Source organism: Ptychodera flava, chromosome 7 (genome assembly GCF_041260155.1).
Source record: "Ptychodera flava strain L36383 chromosome 7, AS_Pfla_20210202, whole genome shotgun sequence".
In the NCBI taxonomy this organism is placed as follows: Eukaryota; Metazoa; Hemichordata; class Enteropneusta; family Ptychoderidae; genus Ptychodera; species Ptychodera flava.
Window position 1 is genome coordinate 16068350 of NC_091934.1, and position 17751 is coordinate 16086100.

Genomic DNA, 17751 nt, shown 5'->3' on the forward strand with positions numbered 1-17751 from the left:
ATTCCTAGGCATATATGCACGACGTACAGTGTTTTTGCTTTATTTGCATGAGGGCGCCATTTTATGTTTGGGCAAACGTTTAGTATTTATCTCGCTCGAAATTGCATATGTAGTCCCAGTGGAAAATTTATTATACTTGTATAAACATCCCTCAATAAGTACATTCCCTTCTTTTACTTTTGAAGTAAAATCACAAAAATAAGGCTAAAAGATACAGCTATTGGGCCTTTAATGAATCCCTTTGGCTGCAGTGTTTTATTTTGGAAGCGTCAACAAATGTACAACCACTGCAACAACAAAGTTTGTTTGACTATTATCTGAGTGAACTGACGTAGCAGTAAGTGGGACTAGAATTCTCAAAATACACTCATTGTACCACTGGTAAACTACAATCAGAGGACTTGCACGTTTGATACATGTATTGGTAAATACTTACCAAGGCTTGCCTCTGCTAACATAATAGCATACAGGATTATCAAGGATAAGCTGGTTGATAGAGTACAGATAGCCATGACCGTGTATGGTATAGTCCTTGAAATGCTCTATAGTCTTAGATTACCAGTAGTTGTCTACAGACTACAGAGACTGTCAATGTGTAAGGAAAAATAGCATACAGTGAGAGTGAGATCGAGATTGGAAAATACAGTTACCATATTCATTGAACCATTTACCATTATATGCATAGAGTCACTCAGTGAAATTTATATTCATGCCTCTCATTAGTATTCTCACATGTTAAAAGACAAACCATGGATATTGTGATCCACCAGTTTCCTAGAATCCGATATAAAGGACAATTATTATACTGGCTTACTGGGAAAAATGTCCGAAGATCAAGAATGCTAAAACAACTCTGCACGAAAGTACCATGAAAGCTGTCTAAGTTAAGGCTAACTGTAGTTCAGCAGTAGTCACATGCATGTACAAGTTCAGCAATACCAAGTAAATCAGAAAATTAGAAGATATTCCATACGATTAGGTTTGCACATATTCAACAAAATTAATTTCTTGTGCCGTGCTTTGAAGTGTGTTTCCAGGCTATATGAAGTCACTGGATAGTATTGGTTTGCATTACCTCGAGATAGAGCAGCAAGTTATCATTGACACACATTTTGACTCATTCATGCCAGGTTTTTTCCATTTGTACGATACCAGAGGTTACTATAAACAGTTAAGAATTCATTTTGGTAAGTCCAAGTCCAGTTGGTACAGTACAATTCCTGCATTTGACTAACAAGCAGTGTTGCTTCATGATTCATGGATAAGAGTCCCGACTCTATGGAGTGCTGTATCCAAAATTAGTATGCACATGTTCGTCACTGGTAGGAGACTTGCGAATAATATATGTGTTGGTTACTTTATGCTATTCTAGAATGAACATGTATAGCCACCAGCAAAAGAGATTAAAATTATTTTTATATTCTTACAAAAGTGGTGCCATAATTAGACCTATGTTGTTTATGTAAAACATAATATGTACATAGTCAGATCACATTGGGTTCATTTTGTTCGTTAAGCTAACAAACATTTTAGGTTTGTTTCTGGTCCTTGGTCTCTGACAAAGATAATGCAGTGACATTGTTCAGGTTTTTGTTTGTTTGTCAGGAACCTTTTTGGATTTTTTCAGCTCAAAAACAAATAGCAACATATGCCGGGTTACGGTAACGTTAATCTAGATAGATGCGTGCTTGGAAGAGAAACAAAACCTTTGTCTTTTGGGCGTATTATGCTGGTACTTATGTTAAATGGTGTGAATATGTCAAATCAAAACATCACTGACAAACAACCCACGGTCAATTTTCTGTAGTCCCTTTTAATTTGGAAAACAAAACGATTGAAATTCATCCGGCGAAGGAGTTCCCCAAAATGTTCTGAATTGGCTAAAATGCAAACATTGTTAGACTACCCCAGTCATAGAGGTTATACCGTGTTATTAGTGTGTTACTCCGCTAATCAAGTACGACGACTTGGAGTATTTCTGTGTACCTGCCGCTGTCTCTTCTACTACGACGTTCTACCCCTGAGTGTACGTATCAAAGCACCTCAGTCATAGCTACCCACCACTCAACCAACGCTACACGACAATATTACACTGTTAATAACAGTGTAATAATAACTGTGTAACTGTTAATAACAGTGTAATACTGTCATGTAGCGGGTTGAGTGGCGTTTTAAATAAATTCATAAAGCTGATGTTACAGCTCTTTCCTTTCTCTTTTTGCCATTTTCAGGGAAGTCGGCTCCGCCCTGCCTGTTAATTTCATTGACTCTGTGTTATGAATCATAAGGTTGCTTGTTAGCTTTTTCTTTGGGAGCAATGAAGTGCCCTTTTGTCGAAAACTCTAAGAGGGTACAGGCCGCGTTTCGGTCATAGGACACTCAATTGGCAGTGAAACATACGTCTACATGTACACAAGATCCAGCCAGAGAGCAACACATAGAAGGCTAGGGCACTAACAGTTACCATGGATTTTTGAATTCTGGCTATGAGAACAATCAAATATTAGAGATAAAAGATGGAGTCACCATACTTGATCTTATACAAATGTACGATGAAAAGTCAGTTTTTCCAAAATCACTTAAAATCAATATATAAATCCATTCATTTCAAGTTCATGCAGTGAATGAAATTTTCACATCTCATTTACCAATAGCACAAAAGAAAAACTTTGAATGGTAAAGACTCTAATTTGAATGGAAAAATGTGTGACCAAATGGAATCAGTTATTATTTATCAAATTTGCTATTATTTCACCCAAAATTTCTGAGATTAAAACATTAATTTCATGGAATATTTTAACCTTTAAGAATTGTCAATTTTGTAAAACATTTATAAGTGGCATCTAAGTTGTATATGTCTTGTACTTTTGAAAAAAAAATTCGGTAGGTCACTTTGCTCATTTTTTCACAATTTGGTAAAACGTAGCTAGAGTTGGATAAACTCAAGTCGGTTGACTGAGAAATTCGAAAAGTCCACTGATGCATTTAAAAATGAATCAATTTAAGAACTTGCCCTAGGTACAGTGGAATTTGATCGAGTGTCCGGTTTGCCTTGTCGAGCTCGACAAGTCTATATGTTGCTTATCAATAGAAAAGTAAACATTTGCAACAAATTGAGTCTTTGGTGTTAGATTACAGCGCGCAGTGAACGTTTCCCATACACTGTCTTGTCTACAATCAACACGGTCGTTTCTGCATGCAACTCACAATAAACTTTACACTGCACCAAATACACATCACCGAAGTTTTCTTTTAGGTGTTTATTTTAATTTGGGAACTTTATGAAGAAACACGTAAATTCTTTTCAAAATAAACTTTTTTCCTCTCGATGTCAGTAATCACGACAACGGTCCCTTTAGCATAGTCTGTAGCAGGTCCAGCGCAGTCTACTCTATCAATAAGTATGACACAATACAACAATATTATCAACCAGAAAATTCTTAACACCTCCTGCATGAAACTTTTTTCTGCTTTCTCTTTTGTCTCAGTTAAATGAAACTTTCTTACTGGACACTTCTCCCAAATACATGACACAGCTACAAAATAGACTAAAAGAAAAGTCGATTTTACACATGGAAGAGCAATTTTCAATCAACACAGTACATTTTGTGCCTTTAAATAGCACACCCAGTGTTTCTAAAATAGTTCGCGGTATTTTGGCACGTAATTTCCGGACGGCATATACATCTCTACCTTCAAAATTTTCTTCACCTTGCTGAAGCAGTGTTCAACTGAACGCGCCCAGAGTCAGTCCGGTTGATGTTGAGGACTTTCTTCGAGATATAGATCCGACACTCGAAAAATATGTCAGTGAGTTTCGTCAGAGTTGTATTTCCCAAATCAAAGTACATGTAAATACCTGAAAGAAACCTTGATGATGAGTAGTGCAGTGTCAAGCTTGTTGTGAGTGGCATGCTGAAACGACTGTCGTGATTGTAGACTAGACAGTGTATGGGAAACGCGCTGTAATCTAACACCAAAGACTTAATTTGTTGCAAATGTTTACTTTTCTAACGATATGCAACATGTAGACTCGTCGAGCTCTGCAAGGCAAACCGGACACTCGATCAAATTCCACTGTATATGGCTCTACAACCTGTTGATAAGAGGTTGTGTTGAACATCTGCGTGCAGAACACTTATTACATGTTATTTTTACTCGCGCGCATTCCTAATAAATATGCGGCTATATGGTAACTTGGGAGGAGGACGTGAAAATTTTTGAGGGTATTGAGGGGGGATCTGAAAAAATAAGATTTCAATCGCGATTCCTCCAGCCCCCCCTCACCCTTTTTATGAACGCGGCCTAAGAAGTCAAGAATAACAAAAGTGAAACCGGAACCGGACGATGACCAGACGCGAATTCAGTGTTATGGCCTGGTACACATGGATTTGAGTGCATTGTAATTTGAGTGAATTGTAATTCAAGGATCTATGACTGATTAAAACTTTGGCATAGAAGCAACCGCTTTCGTCTTCGTCGTCAAAAATAGCAGGTTCTCCTGCTATGCACCTGTGTAGCTGCAACATCGCGCCCCGAAAAATCTCAGTTAATGCGCCTGACCCTTGGCATTAATCCATAGAGTACAAGAAATAAACATGCATAAATCTACATTCCGTCTTACAACATAGTAGCCCCTGTCCCGATCAACGATAACCCTAATATGTCGAACGAACTTACTCTATTATAGCTATACTCTAACAGAATAAGGGAGCGTTCAGATATTATGGCCGGGGTGGGCCGGCAAAAGTCCGGGGGGGGGGGTCACCTCAAATTTGAAAATTGCAAAGGGGAGTCATGTATTTTTCAAACAGCTCAGAGAGGGGGGGGTCACTTAATTTCATAAGTATCCGTCCCGTCAAAAAGCAGTTTAAGTGTTCAGAAATATTCTGGGAGATAAAAATGATTCGTTGCATGATTCATTCTCTGAAGTTATTCACCAATAAATCTGAACAAAAGTATAATTATCTGTCACATGAACATCTTGACTTGACAACTCTGAGGCTTGTCTTATTGTAAATCAAGCTCACTGCACTAAGGGCGATGAACAATTCCTATTACTTACATATTAGAGATACAGCAAGTTTTGTCAGGGAAATTATTTAACAGTTACCTGTACTGAGACTACTAGTACCATGAAAAGTTAAATAATACTTTTAGGTGAAATTCCAATATCATAATTGTTGTCCACATCTGAACTTTTAAATACCCTATTTGAATCAAGTGCATTTGTATCAATTATCAAACACCTATAAAAGCACAAATTAATTTAGTTTAGCATTGTAAAAAAATTATTCTTAATTTTCTCATAGACTCCAATGTATAGTGAATCAACATTTCAGTTAAATTCCAAAATCCAGTTTCTTGCACACACATATCAACCTTTAACCATCCTAGGCTAACTAAGTACTTTAAAATGAATTATCAAATGTCTGTATATACACAGATTTTGATAGTTTTGTATTGGAAAAAAATATTCATTTTCTCATAGACTCCTATGTACAGTGAATCTACATTTTGGTCTAATTCCAAAATCCAATTTCTGGCGAACACATCCATTTGTTACCACCCTAATCTAATCAAGTACATTGATATCAATAATCGAGAGTACATAAATACATGGATTTACCTATTTTGTATTGGCAAACAATTATTTATACTTTCATCATAGACGCCCATGTATAGTGGATGAACATTTTCAGTGAAGTTCCATTATCATATTTCGTGTACACATAATATTCACCTTCAACCATCATATTCTAATCAAGTAAAATTATGTCAATTATGGAACATCTGTATATGCACAAGTATACCAAGTTTTTCATTGGAAATAAAATTATTCACAATTTTATCATTGACTCCCATGTATAGTGTATGAACATTTTTGGTGAAATTCTAAGGTCAAACTTTTTGTCCACATGCCAGTTGTAACAACCCTATTTCATTTAAGTACATTTGTAAATTATCAAATATCTATAATGCATAGATATAGTTTTGCAATGAAAAAGTAATATTATATAGGGCTCAGCCCTTGGTGTCGCGCCAGGGGTTAAGATTGGCAATGTTATTTGTATTGATTCATGATAACTGTAATTGTTACTTCATAAACGTTTATATGAATAACTATGCCCAGTTTCCCTCTGATGAAAGCAGTTCACGTACTACACGACGTCAAACCCTGCAGCAGGGCAGGTAAGCTTATAGATTTTCTGTAGCGTGTAAAAATTTTGGACAAAAATTGGCAATTTTTACAATGATAACAGCCTATGGCGTTAACAAGGGACGTATTATGCAATAATTATCATTGCAATGGTAACCGCACTGCCCACCTTCCACTTGCAAGCTGAAAACTATAGCGTTCCGTCTAAAAACTTGCAATTTTTGAATCTAATTATTGACACAGGGGGCGCTCTTCTATAATTCAATCCCAGCATTCTTGCGTATGCCCCGTTCATATGCACGACAGTTTTCTCCGTTTATCTATATCAACGATACTTTGTATCAGCGACAAGGTGTATATAACATTTACTGGCTAATAAAGAGGTATATTTATAAAAGGCATGTTATATCATAGTAATTTGTTTCGTATTTGTCTATTTACGAGTACTCAAAAAAAGAACATGGCGGCGCCCATCATGAGAAAGAAGGGTACACTTCCGGTTAGTCGCATAGTATATTATGAATAAGCGCATGCGTAGTCAGTAAGCCGCTGGCGCGACTATTACATAGATTTCTCATACATGTGAGAAAATATATTTTTACCATGTATGGTGAATCAACATTATCAACAGCTGATTTTTAATTTAATCCAAATATCAAAATTTTGTACACACACGCTTGCGCAAAAATATTGCGATCCACCAGTAATTTCTGTCCAACCCCTTTGAGGGGTAGTTATAGCAAGTCAGAAGGGGAAATCTGAGCATTAACACCTTTTGAGTTTTGTAAGGAAGGTCATTTGAAAAAATCTAAGCTCTTTTTGGGGGGATTCTATTGCTCCATACCCCGAGGTATTTGTGTGTGCAGCTTTACTCAAGCAATGTGGGGGGGGGGGGGTTCATGAAATTTTTGTCATCTTGAAAGGGGGGGGGGGTCATCAATTTTTGGTACAATGGGTAGGAGGGTTCACTTATTTTGACTGATGCGCAGGAAGAATTTGCCGGCCCGCCCCGGCCATAATAACTGAACGCTCCCTAATTCCATGGTAGGACATGGTCCTGCAGGAGACGGAATCAGATGTCGCTCTGCAATGTACTGTGTGCAGCAGTTTTCATGTAAACATGACGCACATAAATCCGCTATACGCGTACCGTGTGCTTTCTACAAGACCAGGATATCCAAAGCCCAGCGAGTTCATGCTCGATCACACCCCCCCCCCCACCCCCAACAAAAAACACTATCTTAAGTTGTGAGAAAGTACATGCTTGACAAGACTTGCCCCAAGGCTGGGTATAAAAATATCAAACCTAAGTAAATCGAAAGAAAATTGAAGTTATATACTGTAGTAGCTGCACACTAGTATTCTTGCATGGCTGTTTCGGGGGGGGGGGGGACGCTAGGTCAGCTAGTAAATGCTGCTGCCAAGAAAAGCTAACCGACTGAAGTTATGGGGTGAGAACACCGCCAAATTATCTTGATATCTTTATTTAAACTTATCTCATCATTATTATTCCATTTATTTTGGTGATTTGGTGATAATTATGTAAATATTTTGCCATTATTATGCAATTATTTGATCATTATTTGGATATTATTTTGACATAATAACGAACCTATTTGGTATTCAGGTGTTGTGACATTATTTGGCATTGATGTCTTGATTTGGAACTTATTTCATCATTATTATGCCATTATTTGGTGATTTGGTCATTTTTATGTCATTATTTGGTCTTTATTATGCGATTATTTGGTCATGATTACGACATTATCTTGATATTATCTTGACATTATTATGAATTTATTATGTTAATTCGGTTCTTTTGCCATTATTCGGCATTGATGTCTTGATTTGGAACTTATTGCATCATTATTATTCCATTATTTGGTGATTTGGTCATTTTTATGTCATTATTTGGTCTTTATTATGTGATTATTTGGTCATGATTACGACATTACCTTGACATTATTATGAATTTATTATGTTAATTCGGTTCTTTTGCCATTATTCGGCATTGATGTCTTGATTTGGAACTTATTTCATCATTATATTGCCATTATTAGGTGATTTGGTCATTTTTATGTCATTATTTGGTCTTTATTACGCGATTATTTGGTCATGATTACGACATTATCTTGATATTATCTTGACATTATTATGAATTTATTATGTTGATTCGGTTGTTTTGCTATTATTTTGTATTTATGTCTTGATTTGGAACTTGTCTCATCATTATTATTTCATTATTTGGTGATTGGGTCATTTTTGTGTCATTATTAGCCATTATTATGCGATTATTTGGTCATGATTACGACATTATTATGACATTAGCTTGGCTTTCAATTATTTGACCTACTTTATTATCTGAACTCATTATTTGACCTGCATTTGAACCCTACCCAGAAATCATTGCACATGGAGATTCACAATGGCGTTGGTCGGTCTCCTCGGATAGAGAGAGAAAAGCGGGCTTTGCGTAAGTTTTAAAGCGCAGCTCAGCATATCGCGTATCTAGAATAGTTGGGCGTGCTCGAAAACAGAGGTCGACCACGATTTCGGATTAAAAATCGATTGTTTTCGGCGGCGAAACTGGGCTGTGGTGGGTTGCCGACGGTGGCATATCTCCATAGCTATAGGCTAGGCAGTTACAGTCCCTCCATCCCCAGAGGGACTGTGGTTACACCTAGCGCTCTGCGCAGCAGGGCTGTGTGTTATCGGCGTTATATGGCCTCCCACCACATTAGGCAGGCCGTATAACGCCGGTAACACACAGCCCTGCCATGCAGAGAGAGGTTACACCCAACCTGCTACGCACAGCCAGCGTGCGAAATTCACGCTAACTCCGTGGCCTAAGACCAGCTGTTTTCATGCCGGACCAGTAACACTTGACAGATGTCCTGCTGTTCCTAAAGACGAGGAACAGTAACGTTAAACTTTTCCTGTATGTAAAGAAGTTTACCTGAATGTTTTGCTAAGCTAAATACCTAACAAAATTATTCAAAGATACGAAATTTATTCTTTCAAGAGATTTGCAAAACGCGAAATTCGCAAATAAAATTAACACACTGATCGGCACGACGTCAAAGCCAAAGACCTTAGGCCAACCTCACGTTTTCTCGCCAAAGTAATGAGTGGCGTTATGCAATATATCCTCTTCAATTGTAGTGCATTTCATTTGTTAGGTTCAAGATCTCCTTGTGGTCATAATAGCGTAATTGTTTTATAGCGTATCGACCGTGTTGCATGTGTCGCGGTAAACTGAATTTCGAGGACACTGCAACATTGGACTTTTGGACAACACAGTATCGAAATTAGAATTGTTTGGTCAGATCGTGGACCCTCGAGAAAAACTACGTTTTATGGTCAGATATGTGAGATGGTGAAATCTCCGATGTTGGATATTTACCCACTGTTTTAGACAAGTATCGTATAATTTAAGTCAGATTCGGACTACGGAAGTCGGGCTTGGCTAGACCACTGGACCAGTTTTTACACGTGGTGATCTCCCAGATAAACATCAATTATTTGCCCACGATTTGACAAGTATAGTATCAATCGTAAAGTATCGAAGTTAGAGCCATATTGAGGAAATCGGGTTTGCCGGGCGGGTTTGGCAAGATCTGTGAGGTGGCAAATCTCCGACATATATATCGGACATTTGTCACGGAATCGCCGATAAACATCGGAGATTTTACATAGACGTGCCTAAAGACACAAGGCGAGTCATTCTAGTGACCATATGGTCCCAATCGCCGATAAATATCGAGTAAATATATGTGATTTCACAGATCCGCCGTGTTGAGACGCAAGGCAAGTCATTCTAGAATTGCCCAGTGTCGATTACTATAATTTAGAGTCCCAAAATCGCCGATATGTATCAGCTTGAAGTAAAATATCGGCAATTTCTCAAACCCGGCGTGCTGCGACAGACGGCAAGTCATTTTTGTGTCGTCTAGTACCGATATTAGACCCGATATATAGATTGCATGTGCGGAAATATGTTGGACGTCAAACTTCAATACCAGAAAGTAAATGTCCGATATTTAACATTGTGGAAAGTAGTTCTGACTTTGATGGCCATTTGCCTTAGTCACAGTTAAGGTTAAGCCACAGTCCTTTATGTGGTTAAGATTACATTTTAAATTGTGATTCGTCTTTTGACGTGGATTTCGACACTTCAGTATTATTTCTCTTCATCAGTTGCCCTTATTTTTGTATTCCCTTCCTTGAATTTGACGATGAGTCCCTCAAAGAGGAGAAGCCAGAATTTTTTTTGAAGAGTCAAATGTTGTATTGACTCCATTTGTGTTTGATCCGGTGTTTGTGCTGCCAAAACTTAATTACCCATCCCTGATCGGAGTTCTGGAACCTAGCTTTTCCATATTGGCACATTTTCAAGCCCGCGCTTAATGCTCGTTTTGTCATTGTTAGAAATTTTTATGTCAAAGGTTATTTTTTAGGAAATAAAAAAGTCTTATGAGTTTGTGCTTAACCTTTCACTGATTCCATATTTTTTGGCACTGAGATCAGTTACCCCAACTTTTGGTTTTGATAGTCATCTTCATATTTTGCTTTAAAAGAATTAAAGACACAAAAACAGTTTGATATTAGGTTTTTGAAGTTGTGTCTTTTTAATTTTTCAATCACATGTTCTTGGCCCCTATATACTGAGCGCGGATAAATAATCCTCTATATTTCAACGGATTTGACCTGATAATGGGACCAGTTGATTTCCTTCAGGGCCAGTGATTTTCTAAAGTTGCTGGCCCGCTTGACCAGTAAAGATTTTGCGCGGTGAGTTTCGCACACTGCGCACAGCTCAGTAAAGGTATAAGGATTATGTTACCCCAGTTCCATGGAGCGAAGCGCGACCAAGATTATGTGTTTATGTTATTTAGACGTTTATGTTATTAGACACGAAAGTCTCGGAAGTTTCTCGCGTTTTGCCAATGCGGTGGCAGTTGATGGTGACCGCCCTGAAGCTCCAACACCCATGTTGCGACATCCCTGTTTTCCGACACCCCCTATATTTTTAAATAAATGCTTCTGCAGGAACTAGTTTTCCGGTTGTCAAGTCTTATTTACAATGTAATAAATATAAAACATTTTTACATGTGACTGTAAACGCAAGACTTCAATAGAAGTTCACGCCGAAATCAATCTTTGATTTATTCCTAATGATCTATAGTTTATTATATACTCTTTCGTAAATATGTTTGACCTTGACAAAGCGATTATATTGTCGTATTTATTTGCCAAATATAGACCACACTGCATTTGGTTGTATTGCAATATTAGAATCCAAATCATCTCAGCATATTCGTGCCATTATTGAAGCCTTCTCATCCAGATGAGTCCAGATGAGAATTATGAAAAAAAATGAGAAAGCAATAGGGCCTTCTTTTCTTTTATCTTATTTTAAGGCCAGTTAGAGTTGCATCTGTATGCTACAGTCTGAAAAGCCGGTGATAAGTATCAAGGAAATATTCGTTCAATGCCACATTACATTTTTGGTTTGTCAGGAACTATTCTCGAACATATGTTATTTTTATCGTAAACTCATAGGGGCACGGTCGCTAACCTAACGACTTTTTATTGGGTTGGTTGTCTATGAAACTGTATGACGATCCGCCGTAAAGAAGTACACGTATGTTGATTCGTTGTGAGGACTCCAACCTTTAAAACTGTATTGTCTCCCCATGCACGATTTTGATTCTTTCTTTTGTTTTCCCTTTCGATTGTGCGATGTTGTTTTTCTTCCGCAGAGCGCGATATTAATAGTCCAGTCAAAATAGGGTTAGACCCACTACAAATTGCAACAGAATTTTTTTCTTCGGAATGCATTTCAGAGAGGTGCCCAGAACAACATATTAAAAGTTTACTCGAATCCACCTTGGGAAATATGTCTAATTTGCATAAATCAAAGATGGCGGCCAACCATCCAACAAAATAACATAATTTGCTATATATCACATGTTAAACAAGCTATTTCAGTCATTTCAAAGTCTGACACTAGTAATTTGGCTCTGGGAATTATTTTGGAGGTATAATGTTCCTTATAGGTACTTTATTAATTTGCATAATTCCAATATGGCGGCCAACATTCCTACAAAAGACATTTTCGGTCATATACCACGTATTAAACAAACTATTTCAGTGATTTTAAAGTTAAAAGTATATTTCTCTGGCATGGACAAACGATTTTCAAGACGCTATGATTTGCATAGGTAATTTTTTAATTTGCATAATTCCAATTTGCTGGCCAACATTCCTACAAAGGACATTGTCGGTCATACACCACGCATTAAACAAGCTATTTCTTTGATTTTAAAGTTTTAATATTTTTTTGGCTATGAAGAAACACTTTTAGTGGCTCAATTTTTACAAAGGCCCTTTGATAATTTGCATAAATTAAATATGGCTGCCATATTAATGCCCCATGGCTTAATAGCGTCTAATATAAATAACGGTTTTGGTATAGTTTTTAGCACTAGGAAACTATCAAGAAGAAACTGTTAAATCCTTGGACATTCATTTCCAAAATGTTTTGATTTTTCTGTATATGACGACTGTTAATGTTAATGAATGTTAGTCTTCTGAATGATATATTCTCTTTTTAAATATAACATTGAATTCATCTGTGTGTGGCATTTTCGTAATTTGTAAGGGTGTTTAACACTCTACAGTGTCAAAGCATGTAATCTGTTAAAAAAGGGGGGTTTACTGTTAAAAAAGGGGTGTTCAAAATCTTTAGTTTTTAATTTAGACTGTACCCCCTTCTTATGGATGGGTGCATCTTCATAAGATCCCTTAGATGATAGGCAAGAAGTCATCACACATACCAGCAAAATACAATAAACACAACAAAGCTAAAAAACAGAAAAAATGATATGACCGAAATAAAAAGTGTCGTAATACACACAAATTGAAACTTAGCACTATTGCAAACAATGTCAGATTCATAAAAACTTTCTGGACACACAAACTCAAAAAATCTGAAAACGGCATGCTTTAGCCAAGACTTACAATTAATCCAAACACAGAATCCAACTATTACACAATACAAAGAAGTACATCTTGAGTCATTTTTCCAAGTGTCATTTTCCAGATGTACATGTTTGTATCGTGTAACAGTTGGATTCTGTTGGCTAATGAGTTGTTTGAATTAATTTTAAGTCTTTGCTAAGCATGCAATTTTCAATTTTTGTGAGTTTGTGTGTTGATCACGTGTTTTAAGACTGTGACATGTTTGCATCAGCGCTAATTTTTAATTTGTCTGTATTGTGGCATGTGTATTTTTGGTCATATTATTTTATTTTTTGCGTTGTTATTATCTTTGATGTGTTTATTGTATTTTTGCTGTTATATGTGATGACTTTTCCTATCATCTAGGGGGATGTACCAAAGATGCACTCGTCCATAAGGAAGGGGTTCAGTCTAAATTAGAAACTAATGATTTTGTCCACGACTTTTTTAAAACAGTAAACATTAAAGATTACATGTTTAACACTGTAGAGTATAAAACACCTATAAAAATCAAAAATAATGCCGTACACAGATGAATCCAATGTTATATTCAGAAAGAGATTATTATTAGATGACTAACAATCATTAACGGTTGTCATATTTAGAAAAATCACAAATAATTAAAATTGCATGACTTTCTTACAACTCAATAGTAAACGCACATCAACATATACGTATTTTAATCCGTTCGGAAGTCATATGTAAGTCTACCAAATTTGCTTTAACATTCTTTTCAAAATACAATATATTTATGGAAGTATTTCAACGAATTCAGGTATCACAGATACCTATCAAAATAAACTTTTATTTGTAAATGGATCGTTATTGTATGTAAATTTATTGTATATTTTCTACATTTTTAAAAATAAATGTTCAAGGACTTAAGGTGGAGCTGGAAGTTGCCAACACATTTTTCAAAGGACTATTTCTCATCTAAGATGACGAGGAAACCCATAGGAACTATTTTGTTAAAAGTGATATTTCACTTGAAACAAGAGTATATCCTCATTCTCAGATGGCATGGGCTGAAAGTCTGACACTCGGAAAAGTGCTTAAAATCATGATTAGCTAAATAACAATGCCTCTAATTCAAAATGTAAGAATTATATTGCAAAACAAAATAGTTGTTTTGTTATATAGCATATTAAAAACATAATGTGAAAATTTCAGAAAATATGACCCAGCTAGAACAGAGTTATATTCTTTGGAAATCTTGAATTCGGATAAAAGAAGACAGGAATTCGGGTGATTTGCATACATTTGCATACATTAACCCTTCTATATCATGCAACTTACGACTGCTTGCCAAGCTAAAAGGTGAACCTACGCAATTTTTAATCTTGGGTTAACAAATTAATAAAAATTGGAAGAATATTTGGGTGCAGTGCCCGCTTGACAGTTTTTTCTTGATATTCCTATTCCTAAAAACTCTACCATAACCTTATTTATATTTGAAGCTATTTGGGCATTAATTTGGCAGCCATTTTAATTTCTGAAAATCATCAAAGTGTCTTTTAAAAACATTGAACCACAAAAGGTGTTTCTTCATGCTCAAGAAATATAATTAAACTCCAAAATGGCTGAAATAGATTGTTCAATACATTTTATGACAGAAAATTTCTTTTGTATTGGATTTATGCAAATTAACGAAGTGCCAACGCAAATCATTGCACCTCAAACATCATTTGACCATGCCAAAGAAAATATACTTGTAATTTTGAAATCACAGAAATAACTTGTTTAACCCTTTGACTGCTGTAATTTTTTACACCAAAATTTTAATGCGATATTTTACCAATTTCTGTGAACATTTCTGTACGTTTTTTCATAATTTGGACCAAATGGATATCATTTTTCAGCAGCTACAGATTTAATCAAATTTTGCAAAAATCAAAGCAAAAAGCAGAAAAATTGACTGTGGTACATTTTATAAAGTTGACAAAAAATAGACTTTGGCGCCCAAAGGTTAATACATGGTATATGATAGAAAATGTCTTTGTAGGTATGTTGGCAACCCTATTGGAGTTATGCAAATTAACGAAGTACCTAAGCAAATCATTGCATCTCGAAAATTGTTTGTCCATGCCAAAGATATACACTTTTAACTTCAAAATCACAGAAATGGCTTGTTTACCCTTTGACTGCTGTAATTTTTTACACCAAATTTTAATGCAATATTTTACCAATTTCTGTGAACTTTTCTGTACGTTTTTTTCATAATTTTGGACCAAATGGATATCATTTTTCAGCAGCTACAGATTTTTATCAAAATGGTGACAAAAAGCAGAAAAATTGACTGTGGTACATTTTATAAAGTTGACAAAAATAGACTTTGGCGCCAAAAGGGTTAATACGTGGTATATGACACAAAATGTCTTTTGTAGGTATGTTGGCCAGCATATTATATTATGCAAATTAACAAATTACCTATGCAAATCACAGCATCACGAAAATCGTTTGTCCATGCCTAAGAAATATATATTAACTTTAAAATCGCTGAAATAGCTTGTTTAGTACGTGGTATATGACCGAAAATGTCTTTTGTAGGAATTTTGGCCGCCATATTGGAATTATGCAAATTAACGAGGTGCCTATATGAAACATTATACCTCCAAAATGATTCCCTGAGCCAAATAACTAGTGTCAGACTTTGAAATGACTGAAATAGCTTGTTTAATACGTGATATATAGCCAATTATGTTATTTTGTTGGATGGTTGGCCGCCATATTTGATTTATGCAAATTAGACATATTTACCCAAGGTAGATTCGAGTAAACTTTAATATGTTGTTCTGGGTTCCTCATTAAATGCATTCTGAAGAAAAGAATTCTGTTGCAATTTGTGGTGGGTTAGATGCCAAAATCTCGTAGATTGACTGGACTATATTAGCGAAACAATGTTTTTATCAAGTCCACACGGCCGAACATGCAGTCGCTGTTTCCTCAAGCTGCAAGTTTTACGTATTTTTTTGCTGTGTTGATTAGGCAAATAAAACATACTGCATACACCGAAGCATCGCCATACACACAGCTGTTGTGCCGTGTCTTGTACAGTATGACATTGGCAATTATTAAAACAAATAAACATTTACTGCAAGGAGTATTTTTGAAAATAACATGTCGGGAAGGACCGTATGCGAGGACTTGAAACACATTCAATTTTTCCCCACGGGCATATAGGAAGAAATTAAATATTACCTGTAACCGTTACTTCAAAGATGCATCATTTATGGAAAATTCTTGGAAATGTACGAATATATTTTAAAGTGTGTATGTGCGATGTATGATAGTGAGCATGCGTGCGTGAGTGCTTCACGAACTCTACAACGTGTTGAGCGGTCTCAGTCAGAAAAATGTAACAACTTAGCCGGCTATTGAACCACTCTTTTTTGGGAGTGGAGATTTAGCCGAGCGGTTCTCTCTGCGCCTTCTCAGCTAGGCGACTGATGCTGTATGTTGTGGGTTCGAATCCGATTGAAAACTAGCCGTATTTTACCTTTTGGAAGTTTTATAGTGAAATACTCACGGGAATTAAAATTTCCTCTCTGCTTATTGTTGACATTTTTGCAACCGACCCTGTCCATATAAATTGTTTGTCAAATATTGTACGATTCCTGTTTGTTAAATTTATTGAATTTTACATATAATATCGTCTACAAGAATGATTTTAAAAGCTTACATCTCAATATCTCGGCTATAGCATGTATAGAGACGCGTTGTACTCAAGTACAAATGAAAGATCACAGGCCCAACTCAAATCATATTGAAAAACCACAATAATTTCTACATTTGGTGAAGCCAGTTATGAGAAACGGATTTCTTTTAAACGTTCAGAACTGTACCAAGAAAAGTAAAAGTAAGTTCTGATAATCGGGTACAGTGGAAATCGGAAAGTTCCGCCTGTTTAGGCCAACATCATGCCAATATAATCACCTATAAATAATTTCGGATTCGAATGTAATTTAGCATAATATATTTCACATTGATAAATCATGGTTTATATATTTCAATTAGAAAGGTTCGACGTTTTCTTCAAAAAAGGAATCGTTCGGAATCACATTGAAGTTTTCTAAACAAAATGTTTAGGACACAATTTTAACAAGCCATCGTTGATGACACAGTCCCCACTTGTTAATGGGTACTTTGATTACATGTCCTCAGAGAGGATAGAGTCCTCTTCATTAATTAGGTCTGTGATAAAAATACTTTGATACAGACGGCGCTCAATGGCCAAGAATGAGTTCCATGGTGATGAAAACATAAAACCAATGTAGGCCACCATCCCAAAGTTCAGAAAATAAGTCAACTAGGAATTAATCAACAGGATGTTGCAAAACATTTTTGCATACAATTCTAAACTTGACAAATTATCCATCTAGTGCAAGAACGATATACAAAGTTGTATGCAAATGAGAACAAGTGTAGCGAAGCTAAATTAACACTACAATTGAAAGCTTAATGTGTTAGAAGTGTTGGTTTATATTGTATAAAGCATTCTGTAAAATTTGAACATTCAGTTTCGTTGACATATTGTCGAAATAAAGCTGAGAATGGCGTACTTGATTGCT

The 17751-nt window shown here is 36.1% G+C and overlaps 1 protein-coding gene across 1 annotated transcript in view; it reads right to left on the reverse strand.

Moving 5' to 3' along the window:
* Nucleotides 1-17751, reverse strand: part of LOC139136864 (protein sidekick homolog) — a 311194-nt gene that overhangs the window by 157824 nt on the left and 135619 nt on the right. Inside the window, exon 2 of the mRNA XM_070704701.1 lies at nt 437-585. Coding sequence (XP_070560802.1) covers nt 437-512 — 76 coding nt within the window. The 5' untranslated portion in view covers nt 513-585. The remainder of the gene's footprint in view (nt 1-436; nt 586-17751) is intronic.